At 35.4% G+C, this 13,384-nt stretch overlaps 3 protein-coding genes across 6 annotated transcripts; 2 read left to right on the forward strand and 1 right to left on the reverse strand.

The window, feature by feature from the left end:
- Window positions 1-1,024: 1,024 nt before the first annotated feature.
- Window positions 1,025-3,724, forward strand: LOC118052947 (protein PLANT CADMIUM RESISTANCE 10). Of its 2 annotated transcripts, none has more exons than XM_035064049.2 (4): window positions 1,025-1,168; window positions 1,249-1,490; window positions 2,593-2,819; window positions 3,292-3,724. In XM_035064049.2, exons 2-4 carry the CDS (start codon window positions 1,316-1,318, stop codon window positions 3,460-3,462), a joined length of 573 nt encoding a protein of 190 aa, XP_034919940.1. In that variant the 5' UTR covers window positions 1,025-1,168; window positions 1,249-1,315; the 3' UTR covers window positions 3,463-3,724. The 2 variants fall into 2 exon arrangements, with proteins under 2 accessions (XP_034919940.1, XP_034919941.1); XM_035064050.2 differs by having other exon boundaries at window positions 1,034-1,168; window positions 1,254-1,490.
- A 2,187-nt stretch (window positions 3,725-5,911) lies between these two features.
- On the forward strand, window positions 5,912-11,215 carry LOC118052949 (vacuolar histidine transporter YPQ3). Of its 3 annotated transcripts, none has more exons than XM_035064051.2 (13): window positions 5,912-6,145; window positions 6,811-7,057; window positions 7,150-7,192; window positions 7,649-7,675; window positions 7,783-7,875; window positions 8,395-8,588; window positions 8,960-9,128; window positions 9,226-9,354; window positions 9,851-9,967; window positions 10,330-10,350; window positions 10,490-10,548; window positions 10,652-10,742; window positions 10,887-11,215. In XM_035064051.2, exons 2-13 carry the CDS (start codon window positions 6,828-6,830, stop codon window positions 10,965-10,967), a joined length of 1,254 nt encoding a protein of 417 aa, XP_034919942.1. In that variant the 5' UTR covers window positions 5,912-6,145; window positions 6,811-6,827; the 3' UTR covers window positions 10,968-11,215. The 3 variants fall into 3 exon arrangements, with proteins under 3 accessions (XP_034919942.1, XP_073265906.1, XP_073265905.1); XM_073409805.1 differs by lacking the exon at window positions 5,912-6,145 and adding an exon at window positions 6,173-6,278; XM_073409804.1 differs by lacking the exon at window positions 5,912-6,145 and adding an exon at window positions 6,207-6,291.
- Window positions 11,216-12,047: 832 nt separating this feature from the next.
- On the reverse strand, window positions 12,048-13,181 carry LOC118052950 (uncharacterized). Its single transcript, XM_035064052.2, has 3 exons — window positions 12,680-13,181; window positions 12,460-12,607; window positions 12,048-12,375 (listed from the first exon to the last, which is right to left on the reverse strand). Exons 1-3 carry the CDS (start codon window positions 13,070-13,072, stop codon window positions 12,149-12,151), a joined length of 768 nt encoding a protein of 255 aa, XP_034919943.1. The 5' UTR covers window positions 13,073-13,181; the 3' UTR covers window positions 12,048-12,148.
- Window positions 13,182-13,384: the final 203 nt, after the last annotated feature.

Raw genomic sequence — 13,384 nt, forward strand, 5'->3', positions numbered from 1 at the left:
TAGCTTTGATTGATTTTGACATTTGTGTGCTTACACATGTTATGGTGATGGACCAGGCAAGTTGTAGAGGTGCAATTTCAAGAAGAGAATAATAGCAAAGTGAAGCATTTTGCAACTCTGTCTTTGAGAAACAAATTGCTGCTGGGGCAAGCATTTCGCAACCTCAAGGAATATGGTGCGCTTACGCCCATCTCTCTAAGCATATGCCTTGATGTTACATATATTTTTTTTTTTTTGGATTCGAGGAAACTACACCCTCCGAAAAGCGCACTTTGTGGGTCCAGATAAGCGAGTAAAACCCCGGCTGTCCCAGGCTCTTACAAGAAGTGCACGCCTGACTCGAACTCAAGAAAGCCACCACGCTACACCCCTTGTTGAACATAGCTTTCACCTCATGACTATTTGAGATTTGCACAGCAAAACCTCATGAAGAATTCTTGCCTAAAGCATATCCTAAATTCGGTATAAATCAGATTAATAATCCATTTTTATTTTAAAATTTGATCACTTGAAATATCCACAATCAAATTCTCATAATTAATCTCATTGCATAACTTTATTAGAGAGTTTCTAGGATCAGAAGAATAAATGATTAAAATAAAAATACAGAGATCAATTAAACGTGTCTTCACGAGTTGGGCCGGGTTTAAATATATAATTTGGAATGTTTTGTTTTTCTTTTACTGTATTTTATGATATATTCATATAAATAAATCATTTCATCTTGTGTGATAAAATATAATAATTTTATATTAAATATTTTAAAAAAACGGAGTTTTTATTCATATTTTATAGCGAAATTTTACTTTTTTAAGGAAACAACGTTTTTTTGTAAGTAACTGAATGTATTTGTTTTAAAGAATATCAAAAAAGTTCCCAATTAACACAAAAAAATTATTTACGGCGAAATTGATATTAACCCATTAATTTGAAGGTCCATTTTGGGCCCAATCCACTAGACTTCTCCCCCTGTCATATAACAGGCCTAAGCCTTACAGCTTATCAGTCCAAGGACCAATAAGAATCAAGCCCATCGTGACCCTTCTTCAACAAAAAGCTAAGAGCCGAAAGCTTCTTTTCTCTCCTCGACGTTCTCAACGAGGAAGAAACACACAGACAGGGATAGAAAAAACGTCCTCGTTTAACTCTGCAACAAGAGCTCAATAAGGTCTGTATATTTGATAATTTCATGTTGCTTTGCTTTGCTTTGATCTGATTTGATCTCCTTATCGTTGGTGTTTCTGGAAGGCTAGGGCTTGGGAGGTAGAAGAGAGACTTGATTGGGAGACAAGAGGATTATTATGTTCTATGAAAGATGAAGGGTGAAAGCAGTTATGTGCCGCCGCGGTATATTCCGTTGAACCAATCGGATTTGGAAACGGAGAGTGTTCCACGAAATGAAGAGCGTTCTGGAGCTGCAAGTGTTGTAGGTGATGGACCGGCGCAATGGTCGTCTGGGATCTGTGCTTGTTGCGATGATATGCAGAGCTGTACGCTTACTTTTTCTGCTTTGTGACCTTGATTTATCATCAGAAGGAAAATTAATTTGAAGGTGCCTAATGAGTTGAATGAATAAAAATGTTGGGTTTTCTATTGTTTATCTTTAGTTTCCGGCATTGTTGTGGCTCCAAGAAAGGAATGATTTGATTCTTTAAGTAAAGGTTTTGGATTGCGCCGTTTTAGGAAGGGGATTTGTTTTCTAGATTTTGTAGAACCGGAATTTAAACTTGACCGAGGCCACGTTTGGGAACGAGCCGCAGCTGCGGTTGCACCCTCGTTCCCAAACGGGGCCTAAAAGTAGCTAACATGCCTTTTTCTGACTAATCATAGAGTCCCAATGAGTTAGCTTATTTGAAAAACACCTTGTTCTTTGGGTAGAGGTTTCCTAATTAGGAATATCAGGAAAAAAATTTATCTGTGTGATCCTTTCCATTTAGTGTTTATGTTATTGCTAGTATATTACTTATAGCAGACTGCCTCTTGAATGAACTATCGCATACAATTCTTATATGTAAATGTGTTAAACATACCATTAAGCCTTCAATTAGTGATCTTTTTTAAGCTGCACTGGTGTTTGACAAATGTATCTATTAGTCACAAACCTGCGGAATGGATGGTAGTTGGTATTGGTCATTGATGTGATGTATGAATTGAATAATTACAGCATCTAAAAAGTGGTAATTCATTTCTTTGCTATTCCTCTTTGTTTGCAGTTGCTTCTAACATGAATCTAGGATGTTGCATATTTGGGTAAGAAGAACATTTTTTGTGTACTAGGGCATGGTTGTGATAATGAAATCTAGCTTAAGGAAAACTGCTGGGGAGTGGGTAGCAGTGTTATTATGATATGGATGTATTCAGTGTCGGACATTTCACTCATGGTGGGTTTGTTGGATATAAAATGCATGACTGATAAGATCTAGACTTTGGGTGATCAATATCGTACCTTTAAGAAACACTTGCACGTACATGCCTGTAGATTTGCATGGAATGTATTGAAAGTCCTTTTTTTTGGGAACTTATTGAACAACATGAATCTTTTGTTGCCTAAAAAGAAAAATTTTAATACAATGCTGTTTTTGGTGTGTACAGGTTGTATTGGTCTTTTTTGTCCTTGCTATTTGTTTGGTAAGAATGCAGAATTTTTGGGTTCTGGGACTTTGATAGGATCGTGTGCAACCCATTTTATTTTGTGGGCTCTTGTCAACACCGTCTGCTGCTGTATGACTGATGGCATTTTGCTGGGGTTACCTGGATGCTTTGTTGCATGCTATGCTTGTGGTTACCGCAGGGTGCTTAGGGAAAAGTATAATTTGCAGGTATTGCTAGTTCAAAATTGTGATTTTATCAATAAAATCTTCAATCTATTTTCCTTAATGCTGTGGAGGTTGTTTGTGGATGCTAGATAAATACACCTGCAAATGTTCCTTTGATGTACAGGCTTGAGTAGTTAGTGTAGGACATTGATGTCGATGTTAGGTTTCTTTCGGTGGTGTATAGATTTTATACCTTTGGTAGCATAAGACATGGGATTAAGGATATGTTTGATGGATTTCCTCCAAGTAGGAGTTTAACAAATCGTTGAAACAAAGATTGCTGGGAGCTTAGAGCACAGAGATAAATCAAGGCGTTGAATTTTCAAAGCTGCTTTGCTTTAGGTTTTCTTTCATACATGATAGACTACACGAGATATTTGGAGCTGCTTGTTTAGGCTTAAAGTTCCTTGTAGAAAAAGAAAAAGCTGTTCCTAAATGAAGGTAATTGTGTAATTTTTGTTGATTTCTTATGCAGGAAGCGCCATGTGGTGACTTAGTGACACACTTTTTCTGCCATCTGTGTGCTAATTGCCAAGAATACAGGGAGATCCGTGAAAGGTCCGGTGACTCCAATTCCCCTGATCTTAAACTGGCGGTGGTCACAGCTCCACCAGTCCAGACAATGGAATCAGGTAACACAGAGTAATGCTTCTACCATAACACACCTGGCAAGACCACGACATATTGTTTCACACTTGACCTCGCACCATCCTATGCCAGATTAAGCAGTCGACATGCATTGCTTTTTAAAGCATGTCTTCTTAAGTTTGTATCCGTGAGACTACTGGAGATCTTTTATATAATCATTGTAAACTACTGGTCTTTTTACTAACAGGCACCAATTATCATCACACAAGAGTAGACTAAGGTAAAAGTAAAAGAAATACTGCTAATGCATTTCGCCTTCATATTCTGCCGCCACTCTCTCACTCAATGCTCATTGTTGGTGTAGATTTTGATTTCTGAACTTGTTTTTTTCGTTTAATGTTAGGTTGGTTTTTACTGATATTCTGGATAATTCGGTTATTTTGCTCGTTCCTACATGATAGGGAGAACTGAGAAGAAAAAGGACCTTTTCCGTCGCCAATACCTATATCATCACCACCTGGCCAACAATCTGTGCTTCAAACCCTTTCTCTTGCAACCTCAAATCAAGTAACTTAAAAAAGAAAAAAAAAATCTTGAAAAAATTTATCTATTTCTCGTTCAAATCAACACAGATATTCAAAACAAAACTTGATTTAGAATCTGTGAGGCATTGGCCTCCACTCCCAAAACATCATACAGGAAATAATGAGCATTAAAGCGATTCGGATTCAAGCCAATTTGTTGTTTCATGATTTTTCTTCTTCACATCAGTTAATGGTTTTTGGTTTGTGATGTTTCTTCTTCTTATGGGTGCACCATATATCTCTGTAACTGCTTGCAAGGGTGGGCAATGGTGTATTATTCTCGGCGCAATTGACCAAATGCAGGACCCCTCATGTTAAAGGCATGGGAGAAGCTGCAGATGGCACCAGCAACTTGCAATTTCCGATGAGCTGTGGCTATCATCTTCAGAAGACAATACCTTTTAAAATTTTGATTCTCTCTTCGAGTTCCAGGTTTAAATGATGGGATTAGAACTTGGGAATTTAAGAAAGGACTAGCTCTTGATTCAAAAATCATAGCTATAAGATGGATTTGGGATAAGATTAAAAATAAAAATGTTAACTTATAGATTATGATATTGTTTTGATTATTTTTTCCGGTGATGACCAAAGTTAGATTAATCAAGTTTTCCTGAATTAATGTTTTATTTGATTTAACTAAGAATCTATTATGAAGAATCGTTTTCAAATTTCAAGTTGAGTTAGGTCAAGGTAAATAATTATGGTCAAAATCAATTGATTTTCTCTTTAAAAACCGACCATTACAGATTAAAATAAAATAAAATAAATAACAATAAACCATGACAACGTCTGGGAAGGATGACCTTGGTCCAGCGTATAGGTTGAACGAATTGATTAGTTTGGATTGATTGGGGTAAATATGTTTTTTTATATAAAAATTAAAGTAATATTATTAATTTTTTTTTTGTAAAATGAACTGATTTTTAACTGTATCTATGAAGTGAATTATGTTAAACAAAATCAATTGTAATTTAAATTCTTACATCACGCTAAAGGATGGATTAATAACTGGGTTTAATATCCGTATTAATCTTAATATAATAAATTAAGGGGAACATACCAGCAGTAACAAGTTAAGCAACCACGTGTCAAACAATAATAGCCAAATGAATTCTAAAAAACCTTTTCCATTTATTAATCTATCTACGAGCGTTTATTCGTGACATCACTGTGGTTGAAAATTAAAATTAAATAAAAAATAATTTAAATATATTTAATTAAACATATTTTTTAAATTAAAATTATAAAATAATTAAAAGGAATATATATATATATATATTAATATTAATAATTTCTTAATTTAAATATTATAGATTTAACTACCAATACTATATTATTAAATAAATAATATTTTATATCAAATATTTTTAATTGCTTCATTAGTTTATTTATAATTTCATCACGTTTGATAAGGACTTCATCAGATGAGAACTATAGATTTTCTTCATTTTTTAAATGTATAATAAAATCAAGTAAAATATCATTAGAAATAAAATTGGAATCGTAATCAAATTTTATAAATGCTATGTTATAATGAGATTTTTTTTTAATTTATATAGTATTATTAAATAATATTAAATATTAGTTTTTGAATAAAAATTAATTTTTTTAAAAAATAATTTTTAAGATCGATGCCTTACAATGAATAATAGTCACTGTTTACTAGCGAATTAATTCACCTAGTACTATTTATGTGATCAGTACTAAGTGAATGAATACACTTGTCACTGTAAACTCGAACTTGAGCTGAATGAAGGAAGCAAACAACAAATTGGGTGGGCCCTTGAGTTTTTTCTTTCTCTCGAGAACAGGTGGGCAAAAGTGTTTTTGCTTCTCCAAAACAGGCAGTACAAACTTAATTTTTAGTGGGACCTATCTTCAAAATTTGTGTTTAAAATATTTACCGAACATTATAAATTGCACAGCTCCAACCACAAACGATACTATGCTGCTGCCCCCCTCCTTCCCGCTCTCTCATCCTTATCAAATGCCAAAAATTTTGTTAAAAAAAAAAAAAAATTAATTCCCACCCACCCCATCAATAGCCTACACTGCCATCAGTCAAAAGGCAGTGAAAAAAATCCCGTCAAAATCTCCATTTCTCCAACCTCTCTCTGTTTTGGCCATACCCGTAGCTGTATAGCTGTACCCTTAACTGTACGTTAATCTTCTCATGTGCATATTGTTTTTCTTAATCTGTTTTGGCCATAGCCATAGTCGTAGCTGTAACTGATCTTACAGATGTTTCTAAAGTTTACTATGAAAAAAAAACAATCCATCCATGTCGGGAGTAAGGATTCATAGTTATGTTTCTGTCTTGGTTATATATGTTGTTTTCTATACATGGAAATTATTTCGTATTTACTATGATTGATTGAATGCTTTCTGTGTTTAGCATTGGATAATGCAAAATATTAATTATTTTGGACGTTTTCTTTTTTAATAACATAACGGTTAGGTTACCTTTTTCATGTCACGTTCTGCTTGATTTTCTTGATATGAACTTTTCCTTTTTTGTCCATGCATCCATTTTCCTTGTTTAATGGCTGTGCCATTGGTTTTGGAACTAGTCTGTAATGGTTGCCCTGCTGTTTCTTTCTAGTTCTTAATATAGTGTTATTTGATTTGAGCTTGCCGTTTATCAGAAATAAGCATTTTGATTAATAAATGATATTTTGTTTTACCCTTTTCAAATAAATTATTATAAAAAGATTACGATACTAATGTGACTTCTTTCTATAAGCATATCATTCAAATCTCTATACAGACTGGGTTCTAATCTGTCTCTCCGTTCTTCTCTCTTTCTTTTCGGTTTATTGCAGATTAAGGGTGAAAAATAATGGATTTTTTCAAAAGCACTATGCCCATTTGCCCTCAGCATTGTTCACAATGGGCAAGAGTTTACATGGAGTATTGTCTTTGCAATATGAAAGATGGGGTTTCATTAACTTTAGGTATGATTAGTGTTTTGAGTTGGGGTGCTGCTGAGATACCTCAAATCGTTACAAACTACAAGGAGAAATCCACTGAAGGACTTTCCCTTGCTTTCTTGTTGACATGGATTATTGGGTGAGATATCTGTTGAAGTGCCATGTTCTTGCTTTATGTCTTTTGATAATATGTTTGCTTGTTATGTTAATTTGTAATGCTTTTATTTTTAGGGATCTTTTTAATGTTTTTGGCTGCATGCTGGAACCAGCTACTGTAAGTGGTCTTTTCTTCCTTTTCTTTTACCTCTAATTCTACTGATTGCTTGTTTTGATTATCCACTTTACTTGTTGAAATTCTGAATAAACTTGTTATTATGTTATATAATCCCATGAAATTGTGAGGTTTTGAATGATTACATATGCATTTTCCCGCTTAAATTTCTAGGATGAATTAGTTTAAGTGTTTAGTTAACGTCTTGAGATAAAAATAAAAAAAAATTAGAGACAAAGGGAAGACCTCCTGACAAAAATTCACAAAACTGTACTCTTAATTTGTCAATGTCTTTTTAACCAAACATGTTTTTTACCCCTCTGTCTTTAGATACTAACCAAATGCAACCTAAGATTTCATTAATTAGCTAAAATTCAAGATTAGTTGATGGTTATATCATCCCTGTTCACCTTGGATTTCAATGATGTTTTAACTGTAGTTTTATGCTTGATTCTGCAGCTTCCAACACAGTACTACATGGCAGTGGTAAGAATTCTGATAAAGACTACAAGTTCTCTAATATGGTCTTGCTATTAATTTAGTTGGTCTCTTGTCATTGAACAATTCATTTACAATGCTTTGTTGTTTTTCAGTTGTATACAATGACTAGCACACTTCTGACTGCACAAACTGTTTACTATGGTCACATCTATCATCGTCTGAAATGCAATAGACGACGCCTCAAGGTAAGGATCTTTTTTATTCTTATAATTTAACAGCAATTTTCAACATTTAAGTATGTATTTTTTTGAGTGAAAGATCAAAGTTCTTGGAACGAGTCAAAAGGAGACAAACTGTCCTGTAGGTGGATTCTGGAGGCAGAAAATTGTGCTAACTTTTGTGAAGCAAAGCTTGGCCCTGAGCAAAAAGACTGAATTTTTTCATGTTTGTGCTGGATTTTAATCTATAATTTATGAATTCTGGGATATGGTTCAATGAAGAAATGTTTTGGAACATGAATGTGACCGTCCCGTGGGAACATTTTCCTTTCCAATGTGTTCTGCATAAATTAGAAGTACTATAATTTGGTTTTTCTTAAATATAAATGAAAATTTATGTCAATAGATTTGATGACAGATATGCTGTTTATTGACTTCTTCAAGTAGCTAAAAAATCTCTGCACTTCTATTTGTAATGTGCTGTTCAGGTTCTAGATTAGTATTTGCGCATGTAATACGCTGTTAATGTTCTTCCCTGTAATCCAGGGCCCTGTCTCCAGTCATTCTGAAGAGGCTGGAAGAATTAAACAAGGAAATAGTCACGCTGGTGCACAAGTCAACAGTGCTGATCAACAGAGAAATGAGCCTGCAGCTCCTGATGGAACAAATGGTTTGAGTTCACCAATTCCTTTCCCAACACTTCCTCAAAAAAGTTCCCCTGAAAGAGATCTATACTACGCGTAAACTTCTCTTCTTGAATTTGTCAATATGCATTAGATTTGAATCACAACCTCAGCTTTATTTTTTTTTATGTGGTTGTTCCAGTCTATGCTGGTGCTTGTTTGGTTCTTGTCAGGGACTTTTCTTGGATTTATACCTGAGTTCCAGGTGGAACATTCCACCATGAACCCATGGTTGCAAAAACTGTTACTGAATGCTGTAGCCCCATTTTGATCTGAAATACAGTAGCCTTTTTTGGTTCCATATTTGAAGTTGACAAACTTCTCTGCATTTTTTTCTTGTATGCGATCATGCTATTGAAATTGAAATTCATATCTATACAATATGGTGATGTCACAAATGTAATTTTCTTTGATCATTTTTCTTTCAGGTCAGCAAGATCTCTTTCAAGCAGCCATACTCCCACAGTAGGATCCTTTTTAGCACAAAGAATGACTCCATCGTTTTTGATTAGGAATTCAATTGAAGAGCCATTGCTTGGTGAAGATGTAGCCACACAACCTGCACCGAATTTGAACACCAAAACCATGCTATGTGTGGTTAGGATACATACCAATCTTTTGCAGTCATGTTTTGTGAAGAACTCTACACTAAATATGACATTCTATTATAGTCACAGACAATTTTTTATTTCAGGTATCTGTAGTCACAGTCACATTCCTTGGAACACTTAATCTTCACCATTCAGCAAACAGCAGGCTTGACAGGGTGTTTGAAAATAAAAATCAAGGAATTTTCATTCAAGTAGGAAGAAAGATTTTGCAGGTATCCCAACTTGAAGTTTAGTTTCATTCAAGAAATCCTAGGTATCGTTAATATCTCGGGACAAAAAAGATGGAGACATTGGTGACATGTCTCTATCTCTGTCTTTTCAACCAAACATGTTTCTGCCATTTCTGTCTTTGGATACTAATTAACCAAACGCAACCCTAGTGAATTAAATTGTCGATCATTGTGGAAAAAATGGTGATTTCCTGTCTTTCTTTTACAGATTCCTCCAAAGTAAATTTCCCCCTTTTCCCTACTATTATTTAAGTTGGTCATCCAGCTTTCTGCTTCTTGTGCATTAGAGATGATTCAATTAAATGTAGGATAACACATGAGATAGAGGATAGTATATATGCAAGATGGTAAAACATAATCCTGGAGTTAGTCACTGGCTTTCATATGCTGCTTAACTATAGACAACTTTTTCTAAAAAATCCCTTTTAAATTTTCTTTTGATAATTTCTTATGTTGTTTTTCTTGAAACGGATTTCAGACAAGTAGCATAATGTCACATGAAAATGATATTGATGGAAATGCAATCGGAACGTTCCTTGGTTGGTCGATGGCAGCTATTTACATGGGTGGACGGCTTCCTCAAATCTGCCTAAATGTAAGATGATCTTCCCAATATACCAATATTATCAGCATTCAGTAATGCATGCATGTTTTTTTTCTATTCAATGCCAGAAGGTTATCTTCATTTCAGAAGACTGCACAGGAGATGGTAGTTATAACATGTTATGTGCCTGTTTGGGAATGCGGGCATGGCTGCGGTTGCACCCGCGTTCACTAACCAAAAGCATCAATTTGGCAGAACTATGACTGAAACACTCTTCCCCTCCACCTCTTTATTTTCCTGGAACATTTGCAGTGTCTGTGGTGTATTGTTGCTTCCTCTAATTTTAACTAGCAATGCTTGTCTTCTAAATTTCTACAACTAAATTCAACTTTGGTGGTTTATCAATTTTGCAGATCAAGAGGGGCAAGGTTGAGGTAAAGTATATTGACCTATAACTTCAGTGTTCTTCCATAAAAGCTGATATATGTTCCACAGCACAATTATGTAGCCACTATATCTTTAACAGTTTCTCCTATCCAAAATGTTGTGCTAAATTTCTTCTATGCTACTCAGGGGCTTAATCCATTAATGTTCGTCTTTGCTCTGGTTGGAAATATCACATATGTAGCAAGGTGCATACAATCCCCCCCGCCCCACCACCATCTTTGATTTCATTCTTGTCTCTGCTTTTCTATTCTCTAATTTTGGGTCTGGTATTTATTACGTTTTCAATAGCATACTAGTCGATAGCTTGGCATGGTCAAAGATCAGAGCAAACCTACCATGGCTGGTGGACGCAGGAGGTTGTGTGCTGCTTGACACTTGTGTATCCTTATTAACTCACAGTTAAATTCTTAGGAAAGATTGTGAATTCCACTTGGCTTATGTGTTTCCATACTTGATTGTCAACCTGGATAAGATGAGTCCTGTTGTCTTCCATTTTTTTGTCGAACCCTAATGTCTTGACTAGATACTGCTTCAATTCGTCTACTTTCGCTACCGGAGGCTCCAAGTAGCGGAGGACAAGCTACGAAGGTCCAATGGAGCTTAGATAGTGATGAAACATGTTGACTAAGGCTTTTTTTTCTTTTTTTTTTGGTTTAGGCACTGTAATGGATCCATGGCATCTGAACATTCATAGCTTCCCATCAAACTTGATCAGGCATAAGCCTTGCTGCAAATGGCCGTCTTGCGGTGATAATAACTCTTCATTTGGATTTTGTTGGGTGAGCTAAGCGATAGAAGTTCTGATTAATGTTATTTACCGTTTGGACTTCCATTGCAGAAGACCACCTTGTATTTCTCCTCCAATCTGGTTCCTTCCTTCGTTTTTAGCTGTCAGAAAATGGACGGGAACTGACTTGATGAGCTCCAACTCATTTTCTTTCTTACACCCCGTTTTTCATTCAATTACGACTTACGTGAATTTCATCATACTTATTAAACCTCGTCTGGTAGTTTAACCTGCCGACTCGAAACTAGTTTTAAGTAGGGTTTTCTTTCAAGTATAGACACGTCCACTTATGTCCTAGGCAACAGCAAGGCTGTCTTTACTACAAATCTCCATTCAAATTTCATGGAGTCTCCATGTCCCTACTTGCAAAGAGTTTCTTATGCAACATGGCTCGCCATCTTAATTTCCCTTCCTTCCAATGCCTTGAGATCGTCGCTTAGGATGGCGCCTTTAGCACCACATTGCTACAAATCCATCAAGGTGTACTTGCCCTCAAATGTTTATTACCTTTATGGTTTGCTATATTTGATTGATCATTGATCCTTTCAAAATAATCAATGTTCCATCTAGAATCGTAAAGGGATTCTCGGACCCTTTGTGTATCAAAACTAACTACTTTCTGATCTGTCAAGTAACTCATTCACAACCAGACATTAGTATATTTATCTATTGATAGTGATCGAGGTTCTGGAGCTTGTGTCAGAGGATAGAAGTTTGATGAGTTAAGGTTTTGTTTGGTAAAGCGGTGCAAACTATATATATATATATATATATATATATATATATATATATAGAGAGAGAGAGAGAGAGAGAGAGAGAGAGAGAGAGTGCATGTTTTATGGCGCCATGTAGAAATATTCGTGCAATATCTATATATTAGTGGATGAGGAGCGCGACTTAACATAAAATGGCTAAATTAAAATCTTTGTAATTTGAATTTTCCTGCACAATTCAATAGAATATTATTTACAAGTATAGAAATCATTGCCTACATAAACTCACTTAAATTCGTAGGCTATAAGATGATCGTCTGCTGCATTAAGGGTTGGAAGCTTTACTTTTTGTGGCTCGCCAGAATAAGAACTGATCTGAGGACGGAAAACTATGTATGTACCATCATTAGGGTTGTTCTGCAGCCTGTACAAATGTTGCCCAGCAGCATAGGCTCCGAGAAGTTGGTATGATCTCTCTGATTGATACATTGCCAAACATAGATCATCTCCACCTACAAAATCAACCTTTTAAATTACGCTGGAATCGCGAACTGAAGCAATCTTCTGTTCATCACACGTAAGTAATATATACTCACAAGCAGCTAGCTCAATCTGAGTGAGGTAAATAAAATCAAGGGCTGCAGAAATTTCCTGCTCAAACTGATGAAAAGGTCCACTCTCAAAATCCATCCTTTTCAGCTTACACAGTCCCTCTCCCAACTCCATCATCGCTCCTTTATGATTCTACACACGCCATTAATTTAAATCCACTACAAATCGATAAGCAAACAACAATAAAGAGACAAACAAACAAACCTGGTTGAAGAGGTGATGGAATCCAACAGCACACTGAAGAATCCCATGGTAAAGAGTCCTAGTGGGCTCTTCTGCTTTAATCCACAAAGCTTCAAGAACATCATGGCACTTGTAGTATTCCCTCTTGTTGAAAAGGGCAGCTGCTTCTTCAAAGCTACAATTCTCTTCACCATCATCTTCCACGTTGTAATATCTATAAGATATGCGAAAGGAAGTGGAGTATTTTCTGGTAGTGTCCTGTTTAAATATCGAAGAGACTAGAGGATGATGAGCTCTCTTAGACAGAGATGAAAAGTTGATTGATGATTTGCTGTGGATCGATGAAAGGACATAGGAACTAGGTAAAATGGATAATGATGATGAGATGGGGAGAAACTTGAGAATTGTTGCCATTCTTGTTGAGATGTTTCTGTGGTGTGGAAACGTCTTCCCAAGTTTTCTAGGCGGGATTGTTCTTGCGGTGGAGGCTTTATGACAGGAGGAGGAGGATAATAATAATAATAATAATAATATTGTGTCTATCTCAATTTGAATTTGGAGAAGAGTATCTTTAAAATATTAAAAAAAGTAAAAAAATAATATTTTAAATTAAAAATATAATCATTTTATCCACTCCAGTTTCTTACCCATATTCTATAAACTTTAATTAATCAAAGTTAATGTGTGCTTAAAAGAAAAGGACGGGATAGAAAATTACAGAAACCA

The sequence above is a fragment of the Populus alba genome, chromosome 6 (genome assembly GCF_005239225.2).
Source record: "Populus alba chromosome 6, ASM523922v2, whole genome shotgun sequence".
Classification (NCBI taxonomy): domain Eukaryota; kingdom Viridiplantae; phylum Streptophyta; class Magnoliopsida; order Malpighiales; family Salicaceae; genus Populus; species Populus alba.